This window comes from Solanum dulcamara, chromosome 4 (assembly GCF_947179165.1).
Source record: "Solanum dulcamara chromosome 4, daSolDulc1.2, whole genome shotgun sequence".
NCBI classification, from domain to species: Eukaryota; Viridiplantae; Streptophyta; class Magnoliopsida; order Solanales; family Solanaceae; genus Solanum; species Solanum dulcamara.
This window is the reverse complement of record NC_077240.1, coordinates 8,558,221-8,583,258: the sequence shown is the minus strand read 5'-3', so window position 1 is coordinate 8,583,258 and position 25,038 is coordinate 8,558,221. Positions and strand designations below refer to the sequence as shown.

Here is a 25,038-nt window from a genome sequence, read left to right as displayed (position 1 = left end):
CTTCCTTTATATTCATTTTTTTTCAACAAATATATCAAACACTATTGCTTAATAGGTGCAAAACCGATTGGATGTTGAAATAAAAGGCTTTGATTGCATATCTTCTTGTAGAGCTAAGTAAACTTGGAAATAAGTAATCATTTTAAAGAGAATTCACGCACTCGAACATTACATACTAAATGTTAATTTTACAAAATTACATTCATTGAATTAACTATGAGAGGCTGATGAGCTGCCCCAAAATTGGAATTTACACACAGCTTCTTATGTTAGACCAGCAACAAGAATACATCTTTTCATATTATCCCAAGTTTTGGGGAAGGTTGGGGATACAAAAGCTTCAATTTGAACAAGTACATCTCTTCTGCAGATGGAAGAGGTCTCTGTGATTTCTTCAAAATTGTGTCCACAGATTTTGGGTGACCCTTCATCCTGCATATAGCTCACGCAAGCTAACAGATCGGAGAACTGACAGCAATGACTAGGAAACAGAAGACATCACATCATCTGAATCCACTTTAAGCTGAGGATAAGAAACCAAATGGAGATAAGTCGATGCAGTGACATTCAATCTTAAAAAGCTAGTTTCAAGAGTAAAGCATACTTGATGTAGATGATTCATGAGAGTGCCCTGTAACAACTTTTTAAGCTTTTCACTTTGATCAACCATGTGGCCTAGTTTGATAGATTGTTGAAGTTGACACCATAAACGCTCAATCAAAGAATAGGGAAACCAAACTGCAAACGGCCTCTTACGACGAATAATATCAGCCGGTCTCTGCAGGTAATAGAAACAGATGGTGCTGTTAAGAAATGTGCACATAGCCAAGAATAATGCATAAATAATACTAGTGGACAAAGAATCAATGTCGTGAAGTGGTGTTGGTATATAAAGGTGAAATAAAGTGTCTTAACATTTACTATCTTTGTTCACTTTTACGTGTTCATTGTAGACTTTGCACGTCCTTAAGAAACAATAATTGATATGAGTGTTTTACCATAATACCCATATGAACCATTTCCCCTACACATGTGTTCTTGTTGTACTTGTACATAGAACTTTGGATGTGTCATTTACTAATTAAAGTATAAACATTAATGAGATTCAGAGATCTCTGCATGTTAAAAATTCAGTTAAATTTATCCATTAAGGAGTCGTTTGGTGTGAGGTATAAGGTATAATAATCTTGGGATAAAATGTAGGATTATTTTATCTTGTATTGGTTGGAAGTATTAGGTACTTATTGAATTATTTATCCCACCATTTATATCATAGTGATGGGATAAGTTATCCCATATACATGGTGGGATAACTTGTTCCCAACCAAACGACCCAAGTGCTTTTGATAATTTGGAAATTATGTACACAAGAATGTGTATAGCCATCGTACAGAACGGGTGTTTGAATAAAGCCCTACGATGGGAACCTATCTTATCCTTTGGCCTATACTATAATTCAAGAATGGAAACCAATAGGACAGAGAAGTCCTCTCAGAGAGGTGATACCAGTACAATGTTCTTCAGCGTCATCACTAAGTACAGCAAATGACCACAAGTGCTATAGTCTTATACTGAACCTATGCAGGTTACTTGACCGAAACAGCAGCCAAAATTCCAAGAAGACAAATAATAAAAAACCTTACAGCAGCCATTCACAGTCAACTGCTTTGGGGATAAGGATGAGAAACTCACCAGTGACGCGAAAGATTCAAAGTACTCCAGAAGCAGATTAGTCGCTTCAGTATAACGACCATAGTCAATATATAGACGAAACAAAGAAGCAGGGTTTGACTCACTTCCCGCCATTCCCCCACCACTTTTTGCTGGCACAACCTATGTCCAAATAGAATCATCAAAATAAATATTAGACCTTGACTTCACATTGAAGAAATCTAGAAAATCAGCAACACATATTACATCAAAATTACTAAGCCAAAAAAAAGGGCAATTCCGAATCATGTTGCTAAGAATTCCTTGCCACATCCGTGTCGATCAGATGTGGGTGGGGTTCACAAAGAATTTAAATACACTAGCTTCAATTTAGTAACTTCAATAAATGTCGAAATATAAACTTATATTGCTGTAATATACATTTATTTGTTTATCTTATCACCTCTACTCATAATTCTATCATATCCCTGAATCGTAATACAAAATAAATACTACTCTTTAATCAATTTATGATAATGTAATAGTTGTTTTTTTTAGTAAGGTAGCATTAAAGGAGGGATGAAACTCGGATCCATACTCCTGAATCCTAAACTTTATGTGATGCGAAATCTGATCCCTAGATCCGCACATGTATAGGACTACCTGCACAGGAGCAACAAAAGTTCTCCCACACGAGAGCACAAAAGATATTTACTTTTAGGAAGGGGTGGGCAATGTTGCACCAACCAATGTATAGCACTGATTGTGTTACTTGAAACAGTGGTTGCTTTATTGTAGAAATATAACAATTTTTAGACCTTCTTTTAACAACAAAACAGTTAAAAGTGCAATATTAGAAGGTTTAAATTAAAAAACTAGGCCTTAAATTTTTTATTTTTTCTTATAGTTGCAAATAATGCTTCCGAATAAACCAATTTAATAATGAAAACTTATTTTTACCTTTTCACGGCTTTGCAAGAACTAATCTTGAATAAGAAATAACCATGTTAATACATTCTTTTTTGATTTATTTTGAAAATTCAACATGCTTTTATTAAGACCCGTCTTATTCCCTTCTATTGACAACATATTCTAGAAGTTTTTTTTTGGTAGATAATAATTTTTTATTATAATCACACCAAGTTGATGAGAATACTACAAAATGATTCAAAGCAAACATGTATTAGGCACAAAAATTACCTCAACTACACTTAATTTCTTCTTTGTACAGGTAAAACAAAGGAAATTTTCTGAGCCTTTTGAATCACATTCTCGACTATATCAAAAGCCATACAAGTTTTGATGTTCCTTATTGAGAAGCCAATGAACCTTGACTGTCCTTGAGGAGTTAATATTGTTCATGATCCCGTGTTACAAACTCATCCCACGCATATATGTAATTTTTGAGAACCATCCATGATAGCATTCATATTTTACACTAATCACCTTCCTCAATGAGTTTTTCTCAAATGCAAATCTTGATACCTCCTTTCAGAAAAGCTCAATTAAAGGTACAAACCTATGTGCAACCAACTGGCTAGTTTGACCAGAGCTGTGATCTTTCCCAACTAATCAGATGTTTTTTTCTTCCGTCCATCTCATCCCAAAAAAGTCTCTCATCATCTTAATAATAAATAATAGCAATGATGGAAGAATTATAAATGTGGTCATAAAGTAAACACAAATACTCAAGAGTGCTGTCTTAACCAGAACAACTCCACCCCAACCCCCTAACCCCCTCAAAAACACCTTTTTTGACAAGTATTACTTCTTCAACCTTTCTGATCTCTTCACGAACTTTCACTAGACCAGCTACCAAACATCTAATCCCTTGAATTTACCACAAAATATTTTGTAAGAAGGTCAATAATTTTACATCCTCCAGATGATAGGGCTACTTTAGACAACAAAGAAAATAACGGAAAAAGAACATTATACTATATGCAGAGACTAGATGACACTGATATATAACACCTTTGAATATTTGGGCTTAGGCACTCATTTATTAAATGAGTTTGTACTTACCTTGAACATTTGAACCAACCAAAGAGGTAACTCAATTTGAGAATCAGCAGCAAGAAGAGTATCAGCAACAACAACAGGCAATTTAGCATGAAACTTTATGTATTTTTCCTGCAGTGACATTACGGACATCAAAACTGAAAGAAGAGTATATTTGCTTTAAACAGGTAAAATTAGTTATGAAAGAAGGACGAAACGGACGAGATAGAGCTCAAGTGCCTCCCAATGGCTACTGCCTTTAGATTCCTGTGCAGGTGGACCAACATTAGGCGATCCACGGACAACAATCTCATTCAGTGATGAAGTCAAAAGAAGACTTGGCATCCTCTGACCATTCCTGAGTAATAGGCATCAGACACATGTTAAGAAAAAACAGCTGGCACCGAGAGGAATGAGAAATGATCCATATAAAAAAGCAGAATCAAGAATAGCTCACCCAACTGATGGGGCTTTCTTTGGGCAGCATTTCAATGACATAGCTGCAAAAACTCTTTCAAGTTCCCTGAGAGACAACACAAGTATTGCAAGTCAAGAAACCTATGAATCACGGAGGGTTACTCACTTCTCTTGAAGCTACCCAAAAACAATATACCTCTTCAAAGCTGACCCTTTCCAAAATTTCAGAATTACTGTAAATGCCATATCATACAAGCTTGATTCAACCAAAAGGTCAATCACATCATTTGGGGCTGCCTCAATTTCTGAAAGAAGAAAAGCTTTTCAAAGGAAAGTACACAACAAAAGGGAATATTAATTTTGAATCTCATTGTGTTGAGCCCTTCCATTTCATATAAACTGACTAGTGACACAATCTCCCTAGTTTGCACACTCAAGAAAAAAAATTCAATACGATATATGTTTCCCAAAATGACATAATAGCCAGCAGCAAATGAATGAAAATATCAAGATGTAAGCCAGAGAGTATCTCAAGACCTAAGCTTCAAATTTGAAAACATTGAGGTCAGCAAATAAAAAGCGAATTTAAAACTTAGAAACAAGGGAAGACATGGCATCAAACTTACTGGCAAAAGTCCAAGAGATATTTGCCAATGACAGAAAATACTCAGCTGACGTTAGAATGAACTCATTCTCAAGTTTATCAACATCTAAATATGATCTTTGCCTATGAGACTGAGCACCATTACCAGGAGCTGGAAAAGGAGGCAACAGGTGAGACATAACCAAACAAAAGAATGTAGTGAAAGTTTGAAAAAGAAAATGATCTTTAAGGAATCAAATAAATCTTGAAATAGTATTTACACTCTTCTTCCATGGTTATCCTAGCCTTTTTACTTGGATACATATTAGAATAAGTTTCCTCAAGTGGAGAATCAATCCAAGCATATGCAGGATGAACCAGCTGTAGAGCATTGATAGCAGCAGAAAGCCCATTCAGCCTCTCCTGCAGAATAAAGGAACGTCGGTGGGGATCTCGCATTGCACCATGGATTCTTAATTGTGCTGAATACAAGTAAATATAGCTCGCTGCTCTCCGCCAATTATGTCTCTGCATTGCAAATGCATAGAGTAACTTGAACGGGTTTGGCTTGGCTGAAACATCTGAACGCTCAGCCTACAAATTTTAAGATTTAATGTGAGCCTTGTGAAGTTGCAAACCATGCATTAAATCACTTATCGTTAATGAAATGATTACACACCTTCCAAGCAAGCTCTCGCTCCACTTTCTCTGACAAGCCAATAAATGGTAGCTGGCCATCACAAAGAATCTGGATGAAAGGAAACGTAAAAAACAGCTAGCATAAGAGAGCAAGTAATCATTTACAGCGTAAACGGGAAGAATATAGTGAAAAACACGTATAAAAGTAAGGAAGAGAACAGGCGATATAGAATGGTTATATAACGATGGAACAGGAAAGAGAAAAGACCAAGGATACAGAACCTTCACAGCTCCTCGCTCATATAAAACAATTATAAATCGCCTCAGACAAATGGTTTTGCTTTCCTCATCTGGATTTGAAATGATTGCACAATACGCATCATAGTAATAATTTAGATCTAAAGTGAACTTGAAGACATTTGCCCAGAGACGTCCCTTGACAGCAGTTGCTGATTCATCAAGAACACCAGATCCAAGAGCTTCATCAACTTGCTCAAGTGCAGCAAGAGTAAATTGGCAGGCAGCCTCCCTCATGTTATGTTGTTCAAATATTTGCATTGCCCATTGATAGTAATGAAGCTTCCAAGCAGCAGGTGAGACTTGTTGAGCTAGGATACATAGCGGTATGAAGTAAGATCACTTCCTTTTATTTAAAGAATCAAAGATACAGATGAAATGAACAGCATTCTTCTAGAATTACAAGATCTGGCAAAAAACATACAGAAACCAAGGTGTAGCCATCCTGCTTCATTTGGCAAATTTTGCAAAGCCTTGGCAGCTCCTTCCACAGACGCAGCTCTGAAAGCATAAGCATAAACCAGTGAGATCATAAAAGAGCCACTTCAAGAATTTTATTTTATTTTATTGCTAAGTACACTTAAAGAATATTTCCACACAAGAACATGAGAATGTACAAAAGTCATGGCAATCCAAATTTAAATAGGGCTCTAACTTTTTACTTTGTGTGAGCATGTATCTGTGTATCATTTCTTTTATCTTCTACTTCTTCAACTATTGGAACGAGAGAAGGGACAACAAAGATGAACATTATTACCAAGAACAGTGAACCCAACCACAATAAAGGAACGAGTCCGAGTGAAAAGTATATGGTTAGCTATACCCAGAACACCACTCGCGATATGAACAATGTCCAGGAATTCCTTTTGTTTTTTGCTTTCCTGAAAACGGAAGAAGAATATGCGAAATAATAGAGTGTTATAATTCTCCAAACCTTTTTCTGTTTAGATTTTTCTACACTGTTTGTTTGAGTTGTTGGTTAAAAAGTTGACATGTCAGAATACCAGACCAAAAGTTATGGGGAATAAAGAGGTTCTACTCACTCTAGCATCTTTCACTACAACTGCCTATGCTGCCTGCATCAAAAAGTGCACTTAAAGGTCATTTAATTCAAACTTACAGAAGCTAGTAGACATTATAAACATCTTTTTTTACTTTTTGTCTGACAAGACCTGTGGAGGCTACTATAAAAGAACAAAAGTCTAGATTCCCACTGTTAGACCATGATATCCATTTCCTATCTGTTCTTTTCTTAATCAAAATGCACTCTAGCTGTTTTTATGGTGATGCATCGAAGAGTCTTAAATGTCTTCTAGCAATGCCAAATCTGTCAGGACATACTTTACCAAGCAGCAACAAGCCTCACCACAGTTAATGTGAGTATCAAAAGTTGCCTTTGGATAATCTCACTTCTGATTTTATCACACCGTCATGCCCTCAACGTTCAATCTTCTATTTGGCTACTGAATTTGCTTCGTGACCACAATTTTCTCCTATTTTCAGTCACAAAAGTTCACCCTTTGATCCTTGGCATACCATTTATGCCCTCCCCAGACTAAACGCTAGATCTGACCTGTAGCTGTAAAATCTTCTTGCAGATATTCCAATTCATAGCTGTAACTATAAAAGTAACAAGAAGATACTTCTAATTAAAACCTACACATACCTAAAAAAGCACCGGACTGCTTCAGAAATTTTCCTATCTTTCTTTGTTCCATGCAAACCACGTTGGCTTTGTGCAATAAAGCAACAGCCAAGAAGATGCAACAGAGTGGACCACTCCCCACCATCACTCTGAAGACTTTGGCAAATCTTCTCCTTGCGAGAATAAGTATCCACCAAACCAAGTACATACTGGATAAGAGAACAAATTGTTTCAGTAAGATCTTAAGAAGTGTTTTGGATAGCGTAAAATGAAAATGACGGCAACCTACCTCAACAGCATCATATTGCCCATGCCTAAGCAACATCAGAGCAAGATCAATCGAATGACTGAAGAAAACAGATGGTTCTGCTCCTGTTCTCCCCCATATTATCCAGCTAGCAAATTCTTGTACTGATTTACTTAGACTGTTGGGATCAGGAAGATGTCCAAAAGATGGCCCACTATGCCCTCCAAGTAACAGAATAAAGGCCAACGTGAATTCAGATTTACCAAGTTTCTCATTCCATGATCTTCGATCAACATTTCCATCTGAAGACATAGATAAACAACATGTAAGGCCATAACAATCAATCTAGACGTGTGAAAAAATGTTATCTCCATGCCAGTTAAAGAAAGGGAAACTAAAAAACACATACACAAATAAAAGTGTTATAAATGTGGGACATAACAAAAAGGACAAAACAAAGCTAAAACCTCCTTGACTTCAGACCTTATTTCTCTACTCGCAATGATTATATATACTGCAGAAAAATAGGCAGCAGAAGTCAACAATCTTACTCAAAAATTAAGATATTAAGGAACACGCTTATTTATATCGTAACACTATCACTAAATTTCTTTCCATTCCACGTATAACACTCCGATATAAGAAGCTATAATACTAAAATAATAAGTGACACATTCACAATTCAGTTGCAACCATCCTCCCACTGAAGGTCTCCCTCTAGTTTTCGCAATGCTCCTCAAGATGGTACACCCTTTCTGCAAAGCTTTTTTACAGCTTTAAACAGCGCCCACTAACGAATAATATTGGCATCGATTTTTAGTCAAATGATGGCCCTTTAAATTTCCTTTATGATTGCCAGGGCCACATGAGAGATCCTAGAAGTTTAGTTGAGTCTGCTTAGACATATTCTGACATGCAATAAGTTTTCAGTAGACCTAAGACAGTCCCATAATTGATTTTCATCACAATAGAAGTGGCACCTACCAAGCTGTAGAGATGAAAGTTGACTGCTGAAGTCTTCAAGAAGAGGAGATTCAGATGGTGTGGTGCTGAAGAAATTGATGATATGCCACTCAGTAATAACCTCTTGGATCATTGGAATTAACTCAAGTTTTACTCTCGAAACCTCATCCTCTGACATGCCAATCTGCAAGAAGAAACATTTGAAATCCTGATAGTCAAAGACAAATTGCACCATAATCCTATTTGATATCAAAAAGCCTCCAACAGCTTCATAAGCTTATTTTTCAAATTAACACTAAAGAAAATAAGAATGTCCATACAAACACAAAAATGATATTGAATTGTTAACTTCTCTGTGGAAATACTTGGAATTGGGAAAATTATTATCTAATACAGAAAACAATATATCCAGTTCATTATTCTTTAAGCTATAAGCAGAGATATATGGAGCTTCAAAGACCACAAATAATTCTGTTTAATGACTACTTAAACACTTCAAAAGGTATTTTCAAATCATAACGTTTGTTGTGAATTTCATAAAAGGGGTTGCAACGGTTCCCGCAACACTAGTTCTTCCATGATTATGTTGATCAGCAGTATTTAGTGTCACAAAATAAAATATACACTATGCTTGCACAAAAAGGAGGTAAAAAGCATCACAGTATACTCGTGCACATGAGCATCCCGTATTTATTACTGTATGAGCTAAGAATTGCTAAATTCGATGTAATTTTTCAATACTTCTATCCAATTGATTCAATAAAAGTCTCTAAAGAGGTCTTTACCAAAAAATGGGAACAACAACAACCTCCTATACATACAACTTCTTTTACAAGCCAACAAATTTCCTAAAGGTTGCTGTGCCCTTTTAACTTTTTTCCTTTCTTATGCTTTGCCCTCACTTTTTTAATCTGACTTTAAAAGATGAAAAGAATGCGAGAGAAAATGGAGAGAAATAAGGCCTTATGCTACTTTGGTACAAAGATTTCTCTGAAGGTACAGTTCAGACTTCATATTTTCTTCTTCTTTTTTAAAAATCTATTTTGCAACAACACTTCCTCTATTACTTGTCTCTCTACTTCTCTAGGTTTTGTCTTTCTTCCTGTTGTTGTTCTTCAATGTAACACCTTACTGATAGTAATCAACCTTGTCTTCTGCTTCTTCTCTTGTGTTGCTCTATTTCACACTATCTTGCTTTAAATGATACTTGTCCCTTTCCTTCTATGCCTCAACTATGTTTTCGTTCTCGATTTTTTAAATACAGGCTGATTGTTCAAACATAAAAGAATGACTATTGCAATTGAAGCTTATTATCAGTAGTAAAATTGCCAATGCTATTAAAAATGAGACTGAATAATGCAACTAATTCTTTTTCAGAGCTGATTAATTGAACAACATACAAGGGCTTAAAAGGGAAATCCCAATCTTCAAAAGGTTCAAGGGCTCCAGATCACTAGCTCCAAACATTTAGGTCATGGTCACTAATTGACCCATATTCAACTGAGTGCAATTTTAGAGCAAAGAATTATTCTAAAATTTTACATCACAAGGATATCTTCAACTTACTCCCTACACAAACAGCAATAGCCAATTGAATAAATATTGGGAAGATGTGTTAGCATTCAAGAAATGGCATTGAAATAGTAGTTCAACTTGGTGTTTCAATATTATAATGTACTGCAAAACCAAGACTGTAGAATATGGAGCATAGACAAGAAATAACAACAATTGGAGGATATTAACTTCTACCCAAATAGCCAATTCTGGATATTGATGATTTCCAAAAACAAAAGAAACACACACCTGACTGCTACTGTTAACCATGTAGCTTAGAAGCAAATGCACGTCCAATGCAGATTCAAACATCACCTTAGCAACCTGAGAAGTCGCCTGCACTGTAAGGGCAGTGTTGACTGTGAAGAGTCCTTCAGAATCCAAATTATGTTCATATTTTCGAGGCACGAGAAATTTCAAATAGCTTTCAATAACACGCAAAACGCTCCTCCATCTGATAGCTCTACTGCATAAGTTGTGCAGAGATAAAAACATATCTACTGAGAATTTTCTGAGTCTTTTGTGGTAAGAAATTTCCTTATTCAATGCTACATCAGTTCCAAGTTCGGATACATGGAGCGCTGCCATTGATGAGCTATATCCACTTCCTAAATTTTTCAGCAACCGAGGAATGACTTCTTCTGATGATAAATTTGGTGTTCTAAGAAGAGACTCAAAAAATATGGCAGGAGCAGCTTTGCTCAACTGTTGACTGAGAGTATTGACACACTGCAGTATCTCCAAAAGAATTTCCCGTTCAAGATCACTATCAGAGGAGTCAAACCTAGAGCATATTATATTTCCATGTTCATCAGAAGATCCTGAGAGTGTAAAAATTAAAAAGCAATTGAGTAAGGAAACTTTTTAATGACCGTACATTTGTACAAGAGTAAGACGAAACAAGTAAGAAGATTAGAACTAAATACATATGTTTGACGCACCAAAAACAAGAAGCTCTATGTCCTCCAGACTACGACACATGGAGACTGAGCTTTTTCTAATTACACCCACAGCTTGTGTGGCAGAATCAATAAGCAAACCACACGCTACATTTGTTCTGCGCCAATTATTGAAATAACAGGTACAAAAGGTTTTCCAGCTCTGAAGTACTGAAATTGGACTATCAGCTCCCACCTTGAAAAAGGAGAAAAAAGTACTGAAATCATGAAATTTATACAATACGAGAAACCTGGAAATAACAATAATAGCACTCCACTAATCCACATGAAGGTGAAAATACCTCGTGTTGAATGACTGACAGAATTTCATTTTTCAGTCCGTCCACAGTCAAAGAGTCAAATTCGGAATCAGTGAAGTGCTTGCTAAAATCTTGTAATGTTACCCGAAGAACATTTCTATGATAAACACCCGGAAGGAGCAACCTACGTAAGAAAACAGAAGATACAAACGGAGAAATCTGATCCTGCAATAATTACAGAAAGTGGCTATTAACTCCTTTTGTAATAGTGTAATGATACTTATGATAGCATCGGCTTTAACATAAATGATAAGCTTGTTTTTTTATAATGAATATAAATGATAGGGACTACACTGGGTTAGTTGTTGTTGTTGAACATAAATGATAGGCTTTTGCAAGAACTAGAGCTAAATATACTTTTTATAGGTAAATGTTTTGGTAGACTAAAAGTGCAAGAGGCTATAGATCACAGATTATATTAACTGAGTTATCTATCAAAATCAAAAGCAAAAGAACTTATCGATCAAGGGAAAAGATGCCTAGATTATTTTTCTAGTCAGTTCCACTTCAGGAACTTACTAATCCGGAGCAAAAGTAGCCCAAGCTAAAAAGTACTTGTGTGGCAAAACTAGAATTACTGATTTTCAACAAGCTTTGGCTTAGCAGTTAGCACTTAAAATTTATTTTTCTTGGGGAATTTATTTTTCTTGGGGTAGTTTTGACAAAGTTGGGAAGCTTTAGCTGACTGGTCTAGCAGCAAAACAAGTATTATTAAATAGAGATGGTTGTGACATTCACTTGCAGATAGGTATATTTGCACGAGGAACCTTTCTTTTTATTAATAGTGGTATCAGGCCACCTTGCGCGAACCTCGACTATTCCACCAGATATATGCTAGCTCTACAAGCACAGATTCTGCCCACCGGGCTTAGGCACATAGAAAGAAATCACCATGTTTTTTTTTCCTTGCTAGGATTTGAAACCTGGCCTCCAAGGTGAGCACTCACTTTATTGACCATTAGACCACACCCTTAGATGCCCATGAGGAACATTCCATAAGCTACAACATAAGAAACTTGGGAACTGTATGCTTCTATAAGAAAGTGAAGCCTAAATCATAATTTCTTGAATTACCATCAACTGACGACATTATTTCCAACATTAGCAGAGAAGGTTGACTACATACAGATACTTTTTGGATTCAAGACCTTTGCCAACTGCCAAGGCAAGTTTCTCCTTTGAAAGAAACTGTCAATGCTTCACTCTGACTCTTCATTCTATATTATTCATCAGCTTCTTTCTGTTTGTTCTTAAGCTGCTAGCTTTTTGCTACAACACTTGCCTAATAAGCATTGTATTTGTAACACTGGTAATAAGCTATCTAGATCATGAGATCACTCATCTGTATATGTTTAGCTTAGGAATCAATCAAAAAATCTCACCCTTGCAAAAAAATTAGGGAAGCTATATAGTGAAATATCATTTATGATATGATCTCTTACTGATCAATTATGCAACACCATGCAGACCTCAGCATGAAGGCAGGAGTTTTATAACACCACAACAGAATCTTCAGGTTATACGCAATGTTAAAGTGAGCCAGCTTACCCACTTGACTCATATAAGGTAGTTTCCCATTCATGCAAAAGTGAGCCCAATTGACTCGTTAATACTCAACCAATACCAGTAAGCTGGTTAGCAGGTGCAGAACCATCAACTGGTTTCACAAGAACCCTCTCCCTCTGCCCCCGCACATCATAAAAGGTAAACAAAAATATAAACAAAATAACAATCAAGAACTTGAAAATAAAAAGGGGTAAGCACTAGGCAAAAGGAATATAGCTCACTAGCAATAATATTAATGCTTAATCTGACAGATCAATAACAATATTGATGAAATTAAGGTATTGTATAACTTCTAAAATTATGTTGCAATGTTTATACAGAAAATAAAATTTAGCTCCAGAAGAAGTTTTACCAATTACAGGTGGAAAAGGCAAATAACTCCGAAAAAAAATGGAACATATCAACATGGAGAAACAAAAATCATGTTATTAAAGCACCTTTGAAGATGACAAAACTGTGTGAGAAAGCCAAAGTAGATCATCTGAAGAATTTTCAGAGCCTTGAAACAGCTGCTCAGCAACAAATGCATCCTGTAAAGAATAGCGATAAGCTAATTCCCTGAAAATAAAAATCAGACAATTAGTTGCCCCCAAGACAAGATGCAGAGTATGTAAATCTAAACAAGGACTAACTACAACACTGAAGTTAACATTTGCAGCTGAAGCATCATGATGGTCTAAATTGCCAAAACCATTGAAAGCAGCAGAAAATGTAAATGTACCAACATGCATCTATTTTATTTTGATCGGTAACCAGTATGTCTATTTATTAATATCAAAGAAACTATGAAACTCATAGAAGATGACAATCCTAAGCAAAAAAGCAGAAACCATTAGAAAGACAAACACTGGATGATCAGAATACAACAAGAAATGCAAGAAAATAAGAAAATCACTTCAGCAACCAATCCTCTCCTGCCAACAACAGCCTCTCCAAGAGAAATAGTCAACCTTATAAGCAAAATAATCAGCACACTTTGTACTTACAATCTAAATATAAATAATGAGCACTCTTTCTTCCCAAGGAATTTGTTGAAGTGTGTGATCCTCATCTAAAAGCTCAAGTTGTTGAAGAGAGCACATTTTTCTCATAAAGCTTTTAATTTTCTATTCTTATCTAACATTTTTTTATGCATTTATGCTTTTACTGAGCCGAGGGTCTCCAGGAAACAGCCGTCCTACCTTGGTAGGAGTAAGGTCTGCGTACATTCTACCCTCCCCAGACCCCATGTTGTGGGATTTCACTGGGTTGTTGTTGTTGTTGTTGTTGTATATTCTCAACATACCCGCTCACTTGCGGACCTGTTTCTTTCTTTTTAGGGGTCAAAGCATGTGAAAATTCTTTTTGCTAATGGGTGGCACTGAGATTCGATCTTCAGATCTCTACCTGCTCGAATACCATGTTGAAGTGTGTAACCATCTCATCTAAAAGTTTAAGCTGTTAGAGAGAGCACACTGTCATTTAACTAAATATGTTCTCAACAGAATATGTAAAACTGCTCAACTAAAAACAATCTCTTCACCCACTCAAGAAAAAAAATATTTTTTCCTGAAGGCAAATAATTATATTAATATTGTGAAAAGCTCCTGTATAAGAAAATCTACATCGAAACATAATCCTCTGCAAAAAGACACCCAATCATCTTCAGACTAGGCAACGGAAAACTTACTCTTTCAAGAAAAAGAGAACTTACTCTTTCCTATTTTGACAAAACAACTCCTTCATGACCAATCCATTTTCTCTGAGTATCCACAACTTGTTTGGAGTAAGTTTTATATCAATGAGGTCCCCCTGAGGCCAAACAACAGTAAGCAAACATAATTTGCAGTAGTGATTCCCTAAATAATCAACATTGAAATTAATCAAGTTACTTAAAACAAGCTGCTCTTTTTCAAAAAAAGAACCTACAAGAAAACTGTTTACCTCTTCCAATGAGATGCTTTTTGTCGAAGGATCCAGTAACAAGCTAACTCTGTCCCCGGTACTGAAATAAAGGCTATATAAAGAGATCACTGCTGCGCCAACTTCCTTAGATAACCCAAATAAACAAATCGAAGTTAAAACTAAAGTTGTAGGCATAATATAAGGGCAGAAAAGTGAAAATCCAACAGTACAGCACATAGCACAAGTCAACCAACATTACTGTGGGCCACACTGAACAATCTGCATTCAAAACATCCAATTTGAGAAGCTAAAAAGAGGAGGAAAATACTAAGAACTTGCAAGAAACAAGAATCAGTCCCAGTTATGATGAACAAGTACAGACCTAATAGCTTGTTCAGCTGGTCGATCGATTCAGGATGTTATAAATGATGAGAATGCATGAGAAATCAGATAGAACGTGTAGGAATAAACTCCATTTATAGGTGGTAAGAGCCACCTCTACTCTATATGGTCCATCTAAATCCTCCACCACCTAGTGATCCACTAGCCAAGACCATTTAAATTGCTTTAGGAACCCTTACACAACTAATGAGAAACAAGTGTAGCATTTCTAACGCCCTGCTTTTGAGATCCGTAGACACGTCAGAATGCTCACCATAGAGGTAGTGATGCCAAATCTTTAAAGCAAATACGGTACATGTAACCCAGCTTTAGGGTTTGCAAGTGGACTTGATTTTTCTTTGTGCTGCCTTTTTGTTTTGTTTTACTATTATTTTATTTATTCTACAAGTAGGGAGCGAGGAGGCTCAACAGGAACAGAACTCAAGTTGGAGGGGAGAGATAAGGCTCAACAAGCTAATGAGTTGACTTGGAGCAATATTACCGACAGAAAAAAAATCCCAGAGCAGCTCCATGGATTGAGTTGAGGGGAAAAAATGTAAGGCAATTAATATGAATATTGAAATCATTGTGCAAATGTCCTCAACAAAGTCTGGCTCCGATACCATGTAGTAAAAGAATATGAGCATAATACCCAAAACCTTTAGACAATAGTGGAATAGTAGCCTAAACCATTAATGTTCCTAGGGAAACCCTTCCACAATCTATCAGGGACAAATGTAGTAATCTCTAACAAGTACTTTCCAATTCAAGGATACTTGTTACCAGTCAAAATATCAAAAGAAAAACTATAGTCTATAGAGCTCATGATGACTACCAAATAATCACATTGACGGAAGGTTACATTACATACTAACCACCGAAAAAAAAGGTAATACTATATCAACTACCATAGAAAATGATGGAACTCCTCTACAATTCAAGGAAACAAGATACATATTTTGGTAGTTATGCTAGAAGACTCCTAAATACTTGGACATTGAGAAGGCTTTCGATCATGTCAATTGGGAGTTCTTGTTGAAAATCCTTAAAGACATGGGTTTTGGTAACAAATGGATAAACTAGATAAAATTTTGCATTTCTAATGTCAAATTTTCAGTATTGATTACTGATGAGCCTGAAGGTTTTTTTCAATCTCAAAGGGGGCTTAGACAAGGTGATCCTTTGTCACCTTTTCTATTCTTGATAGTCATGGAAGGAATTAATCATATGATTAAGGTCGCACAGTTGAATGGTTGGATCAAAGGCTTTAGATCTCAACCAAATGCCATTGAAGGAATGGAAATATCTCATCTTTTGTATGCCGATGACTCTCTAGTATTTTGTGAAGCCGATGTAGTACAAATCAGAAATCTCAGAGCCATCCTAACTATTTTTGAAGCTTTGTCAGGTTTACATGCTAACTGGCAAAAAAGCTTTCTTTATCCAGTCAATGACATTCCAAATTTGCTATATCTGGCAGGTAACCTTGGTTGTCAGGTGGGAGCTCTCCCTACAACTTATTTGGGGATGCCTCTGGGGGCTAAAAACTGTTTTGTAGAAATTTGGAATGATGTTATAGAAAGGTGTGACAAAAAATTGTCAAGGTGGAAATCTCAGTATCTTCCCCTAGGTGGGAGACTGACTCTCATTAATTCAGTGTTAGATGCTCTTCCTACGTACATAATGTCTATCTTTCCATTACCCAAAGAGGTCAAAAAAAGAATTGACAGATTGAAAGAGACTTTCTTTGGCAAGGCAACAAAGAGAAGAAAAGCAGTAATGTAGTTAAATAAGAAGCTATAACCTTGAGCAAGAAACATGGCGGTTTGGGCATAAAGAACTTAAGCTTGCATAATAGAAGTTTGCTACAAAAATGGCATTGGAGGTTCAATAATGAGGATAGTGCACTTTGGAGGAATTTCATATCCCACAAATATGGGATGCTAAACCAATGGACCACAAATGAAGTTAATAGTCCCTATGGTAGCAGAGTGTGGAGAACTATCGGAAACCAATGGCAAGACTACTGGAAAAATGTGGAGATTATTGCGGGAGATGGAAGAAAAACTGATTTTTGGGCTGATCACTGGATTGGGCAGAGCAATTTGAAGTCTATGTTTCCAATTCTTTATTCTATAAGTCTCCAACAACATGACATGGTCAACCAAATGTAGAGTCAACAAGGGTGGAATCTAATCTTTAGAAGAACTCTTAATGACTGGGAAATAGAGAGTTTCGTCACACTGCTTCAAATATTGGGAACTTTTGGTGGATGCACTGATTCTACAGACAGACTAAAGTGGAAACTGAACAGTTAAGGGGCCTTCTTAGTAAAGTCAGTGTATTGGCAGTTGAATCAAAGAGGTCTTGTGAAGGAGAATTGGCCTTGGAAACAAGACAGGAAAGTAAATATCTCTATGAAGGTGTCATTCTTTGTCTGGTTGGTGATTAGGAAATCTTGCCTGACTCAAGATAAGCTACAAATTTTTTCAAGATGTCTCTTGTGTGAACGAGAGGGTGAAAACAATGAACACTTATTCCTACACTGCGGGACAACTATAAATCTGTGGCACATGTTCTTTTGTATTTTGGGAATAACTTGGGTAATAGCTAGTTCTACTTTGGCACTGTTGAACAAGTGGTGGAGTAGTGGGAATAGAGGTGGGGAGGAGGACTGGTGGAAGATCATTCTTGCTTGCATTTGGTGGACAGTGTGAAAAGAAATGAATGGTAGACATTTTGAAGGCACTAGCAGTTCTATCGAGAAAATTAGGATAAATTGTCTTAGTGTTCTTTTTTTTGGTGTAAACAGAATATGTGGGGGGAAGTAGGAGAGTTAGTATATTGAATTGGCAATACATAATTGTATAGGGTTCTGGGCAGGGGTTTAAGCACCCATTCGATGCTTGTAAAGTTTCCAACTTAGCACCTTTTTCTAGGGTGGCTAAGTTTTTATTGAATAGAACTATTACTTGTCTCAAAAAAAAGACACCTAAATACTTTTTTCGCAAATCATATTGCAATTTTACAAAAGGAGCTATTACTACTTTGCTAAATGAAAATGTTTGTGGTGCATGACCAATCCCATCACAGTAACCAAGCATGATGACATAGCTACAAAAAACTGACTTGCTAAATCAGTGAACTTCATGTAGCCAAAATGGTGAATAGGCACCAAATCAGAGAAAAGATGCCCAAAAAAATGAAGGCAGACAACCCCACAACCCAAGAAGTACACATGAACAATTTTGATTTCTATGACAAAAAGAAACACAATAGCAAGTGATAATATCACAATATTGTCTTCTTGTTTTACTTGTCAAAGAAAAGCACATATCTGATGTAAGTTGGAGGTTATTGCAGAATTATACATGCTATGAAAATCGCCTAATAAAGAAATGACAAGAACAACGCAAATGAAGTATGAGACAGGAAAAATGAGTGCTATCTTAATTTGAGTAGCTGTTTGCACTGTATTTATTCAATCATATCTACACTACTATGCAGAAGAATAGGAAAAGGTCTTCAGGGTAACAAGCAGTATGTAGTACCCAACTGATACAAAAGAAAGTACAAAGAAAAATGAGGATTTGCAGAAAGCACGTAGATAAACTAGGAAATGACATACCGAATCATCTTTTTGTAGTACTGCCATAGGAAATGCATCAGGATTGCTGTGGTCGTTTCCCACACATATCCTTGCAAAAGTGGATCCTAAATGAAAATGAAGTAAAGAAGTTCTTATATAAAGCTGAAAGCATTGCCAAGAACCCTATGTAATAACAAAAGAAAATGGAGAGACTGCGCCAATTTAAGTATGTAATAGCACGACGTTCACAATTTGGAAAGAAAAGACTTTATACTTTAAACAACTTCATGTTCCTCTCCCTCTAAATTCTCGACATTACATTCACAGAATCCAAAGTTCGGAGACACGACTTCTAATGGCTATGGCTTCTCTTGTATGTCAATAAAGTAGCTAGAAAATATACTACTTGGGACATTTGCAGCAAAGCAAAGGAAAAGGAAAATAATTTTCTTGCTTGTGCTTTTAAAAAGGAAATGAGAGTAAAAGTAAGAAACAAACACCTCCCCTCAAAAACCCTGAAAGTTGTGCAAGGCTTAGAGCCTGTTTGGATTGGCTTACTGTTTTGGCTTATTTTTGTTGTTTTGACTTAAAAATAAATTTTATCCAAACACTTCAAAAAATACTTAAAAGTTATTTTAGCTTAAAAGCACCTAAATAAGCCAATCCAAACAGGATCGTAGTAGGGACGCTTTTGGCACTTCTTGCATAGCTATCTGGCTTTAAAAGAAAAAAAGAACAAAGTTAACTCTCCTACACTTTCTTTTTCCTTTCTTTTCTCCCAAATATACCTAAAGGAGTATTGATACTTAAATGGATACCAGTAGATCAGTGGTGCATTTATCGACCTAATTTTGGGGCGACTGGGAAAGCACAATAACAGAAATTGTCTACACAATAACATATTCTTAATAGGTCATCAACAAATAAAACCCTGATCTGTTGAGTATATATAGTAATGTTTTCTTATTATATGTAGTCCATGACATGTCTTCCCATACTGTGCATGGGATGTAAGACACATCCTCTTCTACCTCCCTCCACCACTCTATTCCCTGGAGGAAAATTTGACCTAATTTTGGGGCAATGGGAAAGCACACACACACACACATACCCCAAAGGAGAGCAACAGTGACGCTGAATTAAAGACAACAATCCAAATGCTCACGGGAGAAACTGAATAAGAAAAATAACGAAATACAAAAGTAGATATAAATTGCCTGCTGATGGTGAAACGCTTAAAGAATGACTGAAAATTCTGGAACGATTTGGAAGGTCCCACACACGTAAACTCCCATCAGAGTGAAGCACAAATAGAAGCTTTTTTTGGTGGAACTCCGATATGACTAGATCCTGCACTGCAGCATTTGACCTTCCCCTGAAAATCATAGAGAGGGTAATGGTGGGGAAAACCAGAATGCACTAGACAAAATATGTTGTCTAGAAAAATATAGTCAACAGCTGGATTGGTCTCACTTCTCTTGGGTTGGGTTTGGGGGGACATCCACATGCTTCATATGAATGGGCATCAAATGCTGTTTTTCAAGTAAAGCCATTAGTTTTGGTATGTAAATAAAAATCATTACAGCATCTTTTGCAACACACCTGGAGACATTTTAGTTCCTCTTTAATTTTCTCACATTTTGCTCCAACACTACTTTTCGCCCAATATACAAGGAGGATGACTGATAACTTTAAGAAATAGGGATATGTTATCTAATTAATTAAACTTAAAAAATTGGAGTTATTTATCTTACTTCACTTATTAAAAAATTAAGTCTATATAGTTTGAGTGAAAATTGTAGTACGTCATGCTAGCTATGATTTAATTGACTATGTAGTTCTATAATTGATCTTATACAAATTTTACAGTTATTTAGGTCAAATAATGATTGGAAATCCAAGAAATTTATGTCTACACAGTTGTTTTGCAGTTACAAGACAACATTGAGAACCTCAGTAGAGGCTGCAGCTTTCAAAGACCTCAAGAGTTGCACAATTTCCAGCAAGTAGCTGCAGACTCAGCCCTCTGAAGCAGCAGTGCAAAGACGAGAATGCCACAGGCAGAAGGCTGGCACTGCAGCACCAGGTGATGATCTTCATCTACAACTTAAATAACCCAACCTGAAACTCCATTGCCTATGTCACGTGATCTACTTTTGGGCCATGGGATTTCAACTCTTGTACCTTTGACCACATCTTTAATAACAAATACATTTTATGTCCTTAAACTATCCTGTGGTTTTTTCAATTGTCACCTTAGCTTATGCAATACTTAGTTACAAGAATAGGTGGAACTAATTCTCCTCCTTCACTATCTTTAACTTCAATTTTTTTGCACCGAGATGTCCATATATTTATTAGTACACTAATCAAAAACCTCAATTGTTCTGTAATTTCATTTCATAGTTGATTCTATTTTTGGGTAAAAAAAGAATGCAAGGTAGATGATTGAAATAGAATATGAATCACAAGGCTTGTTTCGGCTAGCTAGTCTAAAGACACCTGTTACTTTCACTTCATCTGTCCCATGTTCTTTTTCATGGTTACCTAGGACATTCAAGTATTCCAAATAGTAGAATATAATTTCAAGTTTTTTAGGATGTCTTCTTTAAAGTGTGAGTCATGTCAGCTACACTATTGTTATTTGTTCCACGAAATGAGTCCACTCAGATACTTGAGTATCTTGAGTTGCCTACTCAGTTATATAAGGGTTGTCGTATCATTTCTACTTCAAGATTTCATACTTCATTTTGTTACTTTTGTTGATGACGATCTTTTCTATAAATTAGAAGTCAATTATTTTTCATCCTTCTAACCATAAATTTTAATGATGCAAACCCAACTGGAAATAATTGAAGTACATGGACACTGTGCATTTGAACACCATAATCAGAAATTAAGGCGAGCTACAAACGACAAAGCTAACCAAAATATAACATTAAAAGGATTGAACTCAGAATAAAGGATGCAAACATTATATCCTTTGCAAAAGGATACAAAATATCGCATGGACAATATCTGTAAACATGCAAAAGAAAGAGAACCGAACCCAGTTTCATAACTAGGTTTCTATGTGAAACTAAATTTCCTTATATGAGATAGTAAATACCTTGACAAAACGCCCCACAAACGACCAAGACCAGAATCTTCACGCAGTTCCTGCACAAAGCCTATCAACTTGCAAAGTGTCAGCATGAAGAGGAGAAAAGAAAGATCAAACCGTAGGTGCAACAAGATTGCAAAAGTAAAACATCTAGATGCCACTCCTATGCTAAAGTAGCGGCAGTGATAAGACAAAAGGACAAGAGAATATACTTTTAATCATAAAGTACAGCCCTTAAGATGCAAAAGATCCAGGTACTTGCCCAAAAAAACATCCAAAAAACACAAAATACATATTGAAGGGAAAGTTTACAAAGAGTTTCAACCTGGAGCTCGTTGGTCAAGGATGCCAAGCTGGAAGCATCCAACCGATCCATCACTTCTTCCAACTACCATCAGTTCTGCTATTCCTGCCACGGCTGTTGCTGCTCCTTGATGAGGATGAGTCAGAGTGTTGAAGTCAACAAAATCATCAGATTGCAAATTGGAGCTAGATACATAATTGGAGATGTTTTCAAGCTTAATAAGGTAGGCAACCCCAGACACTGTCATGGCATGAAGCGAATACGGTTTGACAGAAGAAAATGCCATCTACAAGAACCAAGAGTGCATCAACAATTGTTAACGATTCATGAAAATCTTTGCCAACTATTAAGCAAAAAAGAATACTGATCAGCATAAAGCCGCCACAAAATGGCATACTTCATTTTTGCAGATTACTGCAAATGGCAATAGTGCTTGTGGGAATACAATTTGCAATCCTGTTTTTGGGAACTCCTTATGACCACAGAACTCCATTATTTCCAGCACATTTGGCTGACTTCTGCAAATTTTCCTGAAGTAACAGAACTCAGCAGTTATAATTAGCATGTGAAGAAGAATACCATGGTGATCAATAAATATGCTACAGCGAACACATACAAGGGAATATGTCAAAAAAAAATTGAAGAGATGGACATGTGAGAAGAATAAGATGAGGTGTTGTTAACTCCTACTACAAAAGCAGGCAAAGCTTTAGTACAATAAGCGGCTGATCAGATAGAATCATAGAAGCTCCATCACTTTATATTTTTATGACACTATATAATATTTAATTTTTCATCTTCTTGACACAAGGAACTACATAACATCCCTCACCTAAGAAAATCCTCTCTGTCGTGTTGGACAAAGCCCACTGCCCATCAGGCTGGGCTCAAAATATACCGAACTTTATTCTCACAGTCAATTGGATCAGAAAAATATGTTCTTCTTTCAAGAATAATAAACACACAGAAGTACTTAAGTTTCATAATTTAGTTCCAATTACAAGTATGAAGAAACTTGTTTGAATAAACTAAAACAAGAAAGACTGATTCACTATTCAAGAAATTCAAAATCACTTGTCTTCTTAACACCATACACAACCCACTTCAGTTGACACTCAAAACCGTACAATTGTCTGCACATGTCAAGCAAATTACTTTACACTTAACACCATACAGGCTCCACAACTCCAAACCACACTCAAAAGGGTGTGGTATGCATATGAATGGCATAGATCACTTTTCTTTTAACACACACAAATATGTTCTTTATTCAAGAAAAATATAAAACACGAGTATTTAAGTTTGACAATTGAGTTCTAATTACAAGTATGAAGAAACTTCAAGAAAGGCTGTATCGCTATTCAAGAAATTCAAGATCACTTGTCTTTCTTGACACCATACACAACCCACTTCAGTAGACACTCAAAAACCGTACAATTGCATAGATCACTTTTCTTTTAACACCAAATGAACTTCATATTTCAAATCCACACTCAGAAAGGGTACAGTTATACACTAATTCAGAAAGAAGAAAAGAAAACAGTCAATTATTCCAATCCACAAGGCTACACGTGTATTCATATTTGTAATGTGAGATGAAGAGAATGAGAAAGGTCAAGTCTGTTACCAAGTGAAATAGACGGGAGGGTTCCCAATGATGGAGCAAGAACCGACGTCTCTTGTGAGATGGGCCACCGCTGTAAGGGGAGTTGCAGAAGAAGCAGAATTGGAAGTAGAAGAAGGGAGGGAGAGTTGAACAAACTTGACGGAATCGCTGCCAGTAATGGGAACCTCCATACCTACTAAACACGACCGACTTCCCATTGTTCTTGCGAAGCACACAAAATCAAGAATCAATCAATTCTTGATTTTGCTACTGGGGTTTATAGTGAAGAAGACGCGGAAGAGAAAATGGCTACAAGAGAGACTGGGGGTTTTGCTACTGGGGTTTATAGGGGAACGCCGGAGGAGGGAAAATTAGGGGGAAATTAAGCAATAGGAAACCATTGGGTACCGTTTGGACAATATGTTTGGTCTTTTATAAATAAATAGGTGTAATTACTAGGGTAATAATTAGGGTGGCAAATAGTTGAATTGGATTGGATTTCGATAGATTGAATATGTATTAAGCCAAAATGGATTGGATTACAATCCACCATATAAAATATAGGTAAATATGAATTTGGTCAAACATGGTTTGAATAAAAATCATCTAACCCATTTTAATATCATAAAGCAAAAAAAAAAAATTAAATCAAAGCAAAATTGTTATTGCTCTAACCCATACACCCCCCAACCCATCCCTAAATTATTATTTTTTAAACAATTAATTTTTCATACAAAAATAAAATTTAATTTTTCTTCTGCCCCGTAACCCCCACCTCCTATCTCCATCACCCTAATTTTTTTTGAAAGAAAAATTTGCCCACTCCCACCCCCCGTCCCGCCCACCCCCCACTCAGACCCCATCCACCCCCCCATAATTTTTTTTTAAATTAAAATAATTTCACTAAAAAAATATTTTTTTTGATCCTCTCTCCACCCTACGCCCTATCGGACCCCTACCCCCACCTCACCCCAAAATCTAAAAAAAAAATAATTAAAAAAATAAAAAATTAAATTTTTTGCCCACCCCGACCATCACCCTACCCCAACCCCACCCGGACTCCCCCTACCCCCACCTCATCCCCATTTTTAACAAAAACAAATTGGCCCCCTCCCTCCCACGCCCCCCTCACCTGGATCCCCTACCCAAACCCCACCCCCACCCAAAAAAATTAAAATTTTTCTTAAATTTTTTTTTAAAAAAAAACACCCATCCTCCACCCTCCCACCCCAATTTTCTTTTTTTAATTTTTTTTTTAGTGATATTAGAAATTTTTATTATAAGTGGGTGATCTAAGGGTTTACCTGGATATCCATAGTTTACCCACTTTGTCCATATTTGTATGAGTTTT

General features: G+C 36.3%; 1 protein-coding gene across 1 annotated transcript; it reads right to left on the bottom strand.

The window, feature by feature from the left end:
* Window positions 1-130: 130 nt before the first annotated feature.
* Window positions 131-24,079, bottom strand: LOC129885996 (nuclear pore complex protein NUP160). The gene is made up of 27 exons (XM_055960498.1): window positions 23,709-24,079; window positions 22,479-22,611; window positions 22,103-22,367; window positions 21,784-21,844; window positions 19,892-20,049; window positions 18,714-18,799; window positions 14,744-14,848; window positions 14,514-14,611; window positions 13,258-13,378; window positions 11,237-11,419; window positions 10,938-11,130; window positions 10,246-10,817; window positions 8,464-8,626; window positions 7,522-7,781; window positions 7,254-7,441; window positions 6,012-6,088; window positions 5,573-5,898; window positions 5,331-5,399; window positions 4,933-5,245; window positions 4,695-4,823; window positions 4,265-4,373; window positions 4,109-4,174; window positions 3,874-4,009; window positions 3,676-3,783; window positions 1,693-1,833; window positions 605-778; window positions 131-523 (listed from the first exon to the last, which is right to left on the bottom strand). Exons 1-27 carry the CDS (start codon window positions 23,903-23,905, stop codon window positions 482-484), a joined length of 4,473 nt encoding a protein of 1,490 aa, XP_055816473.1. The 5' UTR covers window positions 23,906-24,079; the 3' UTR covers window positions 131-481.
* Between the last annotated feature and the right edge of the window lie 959 nt (window positions 24,080-25,038).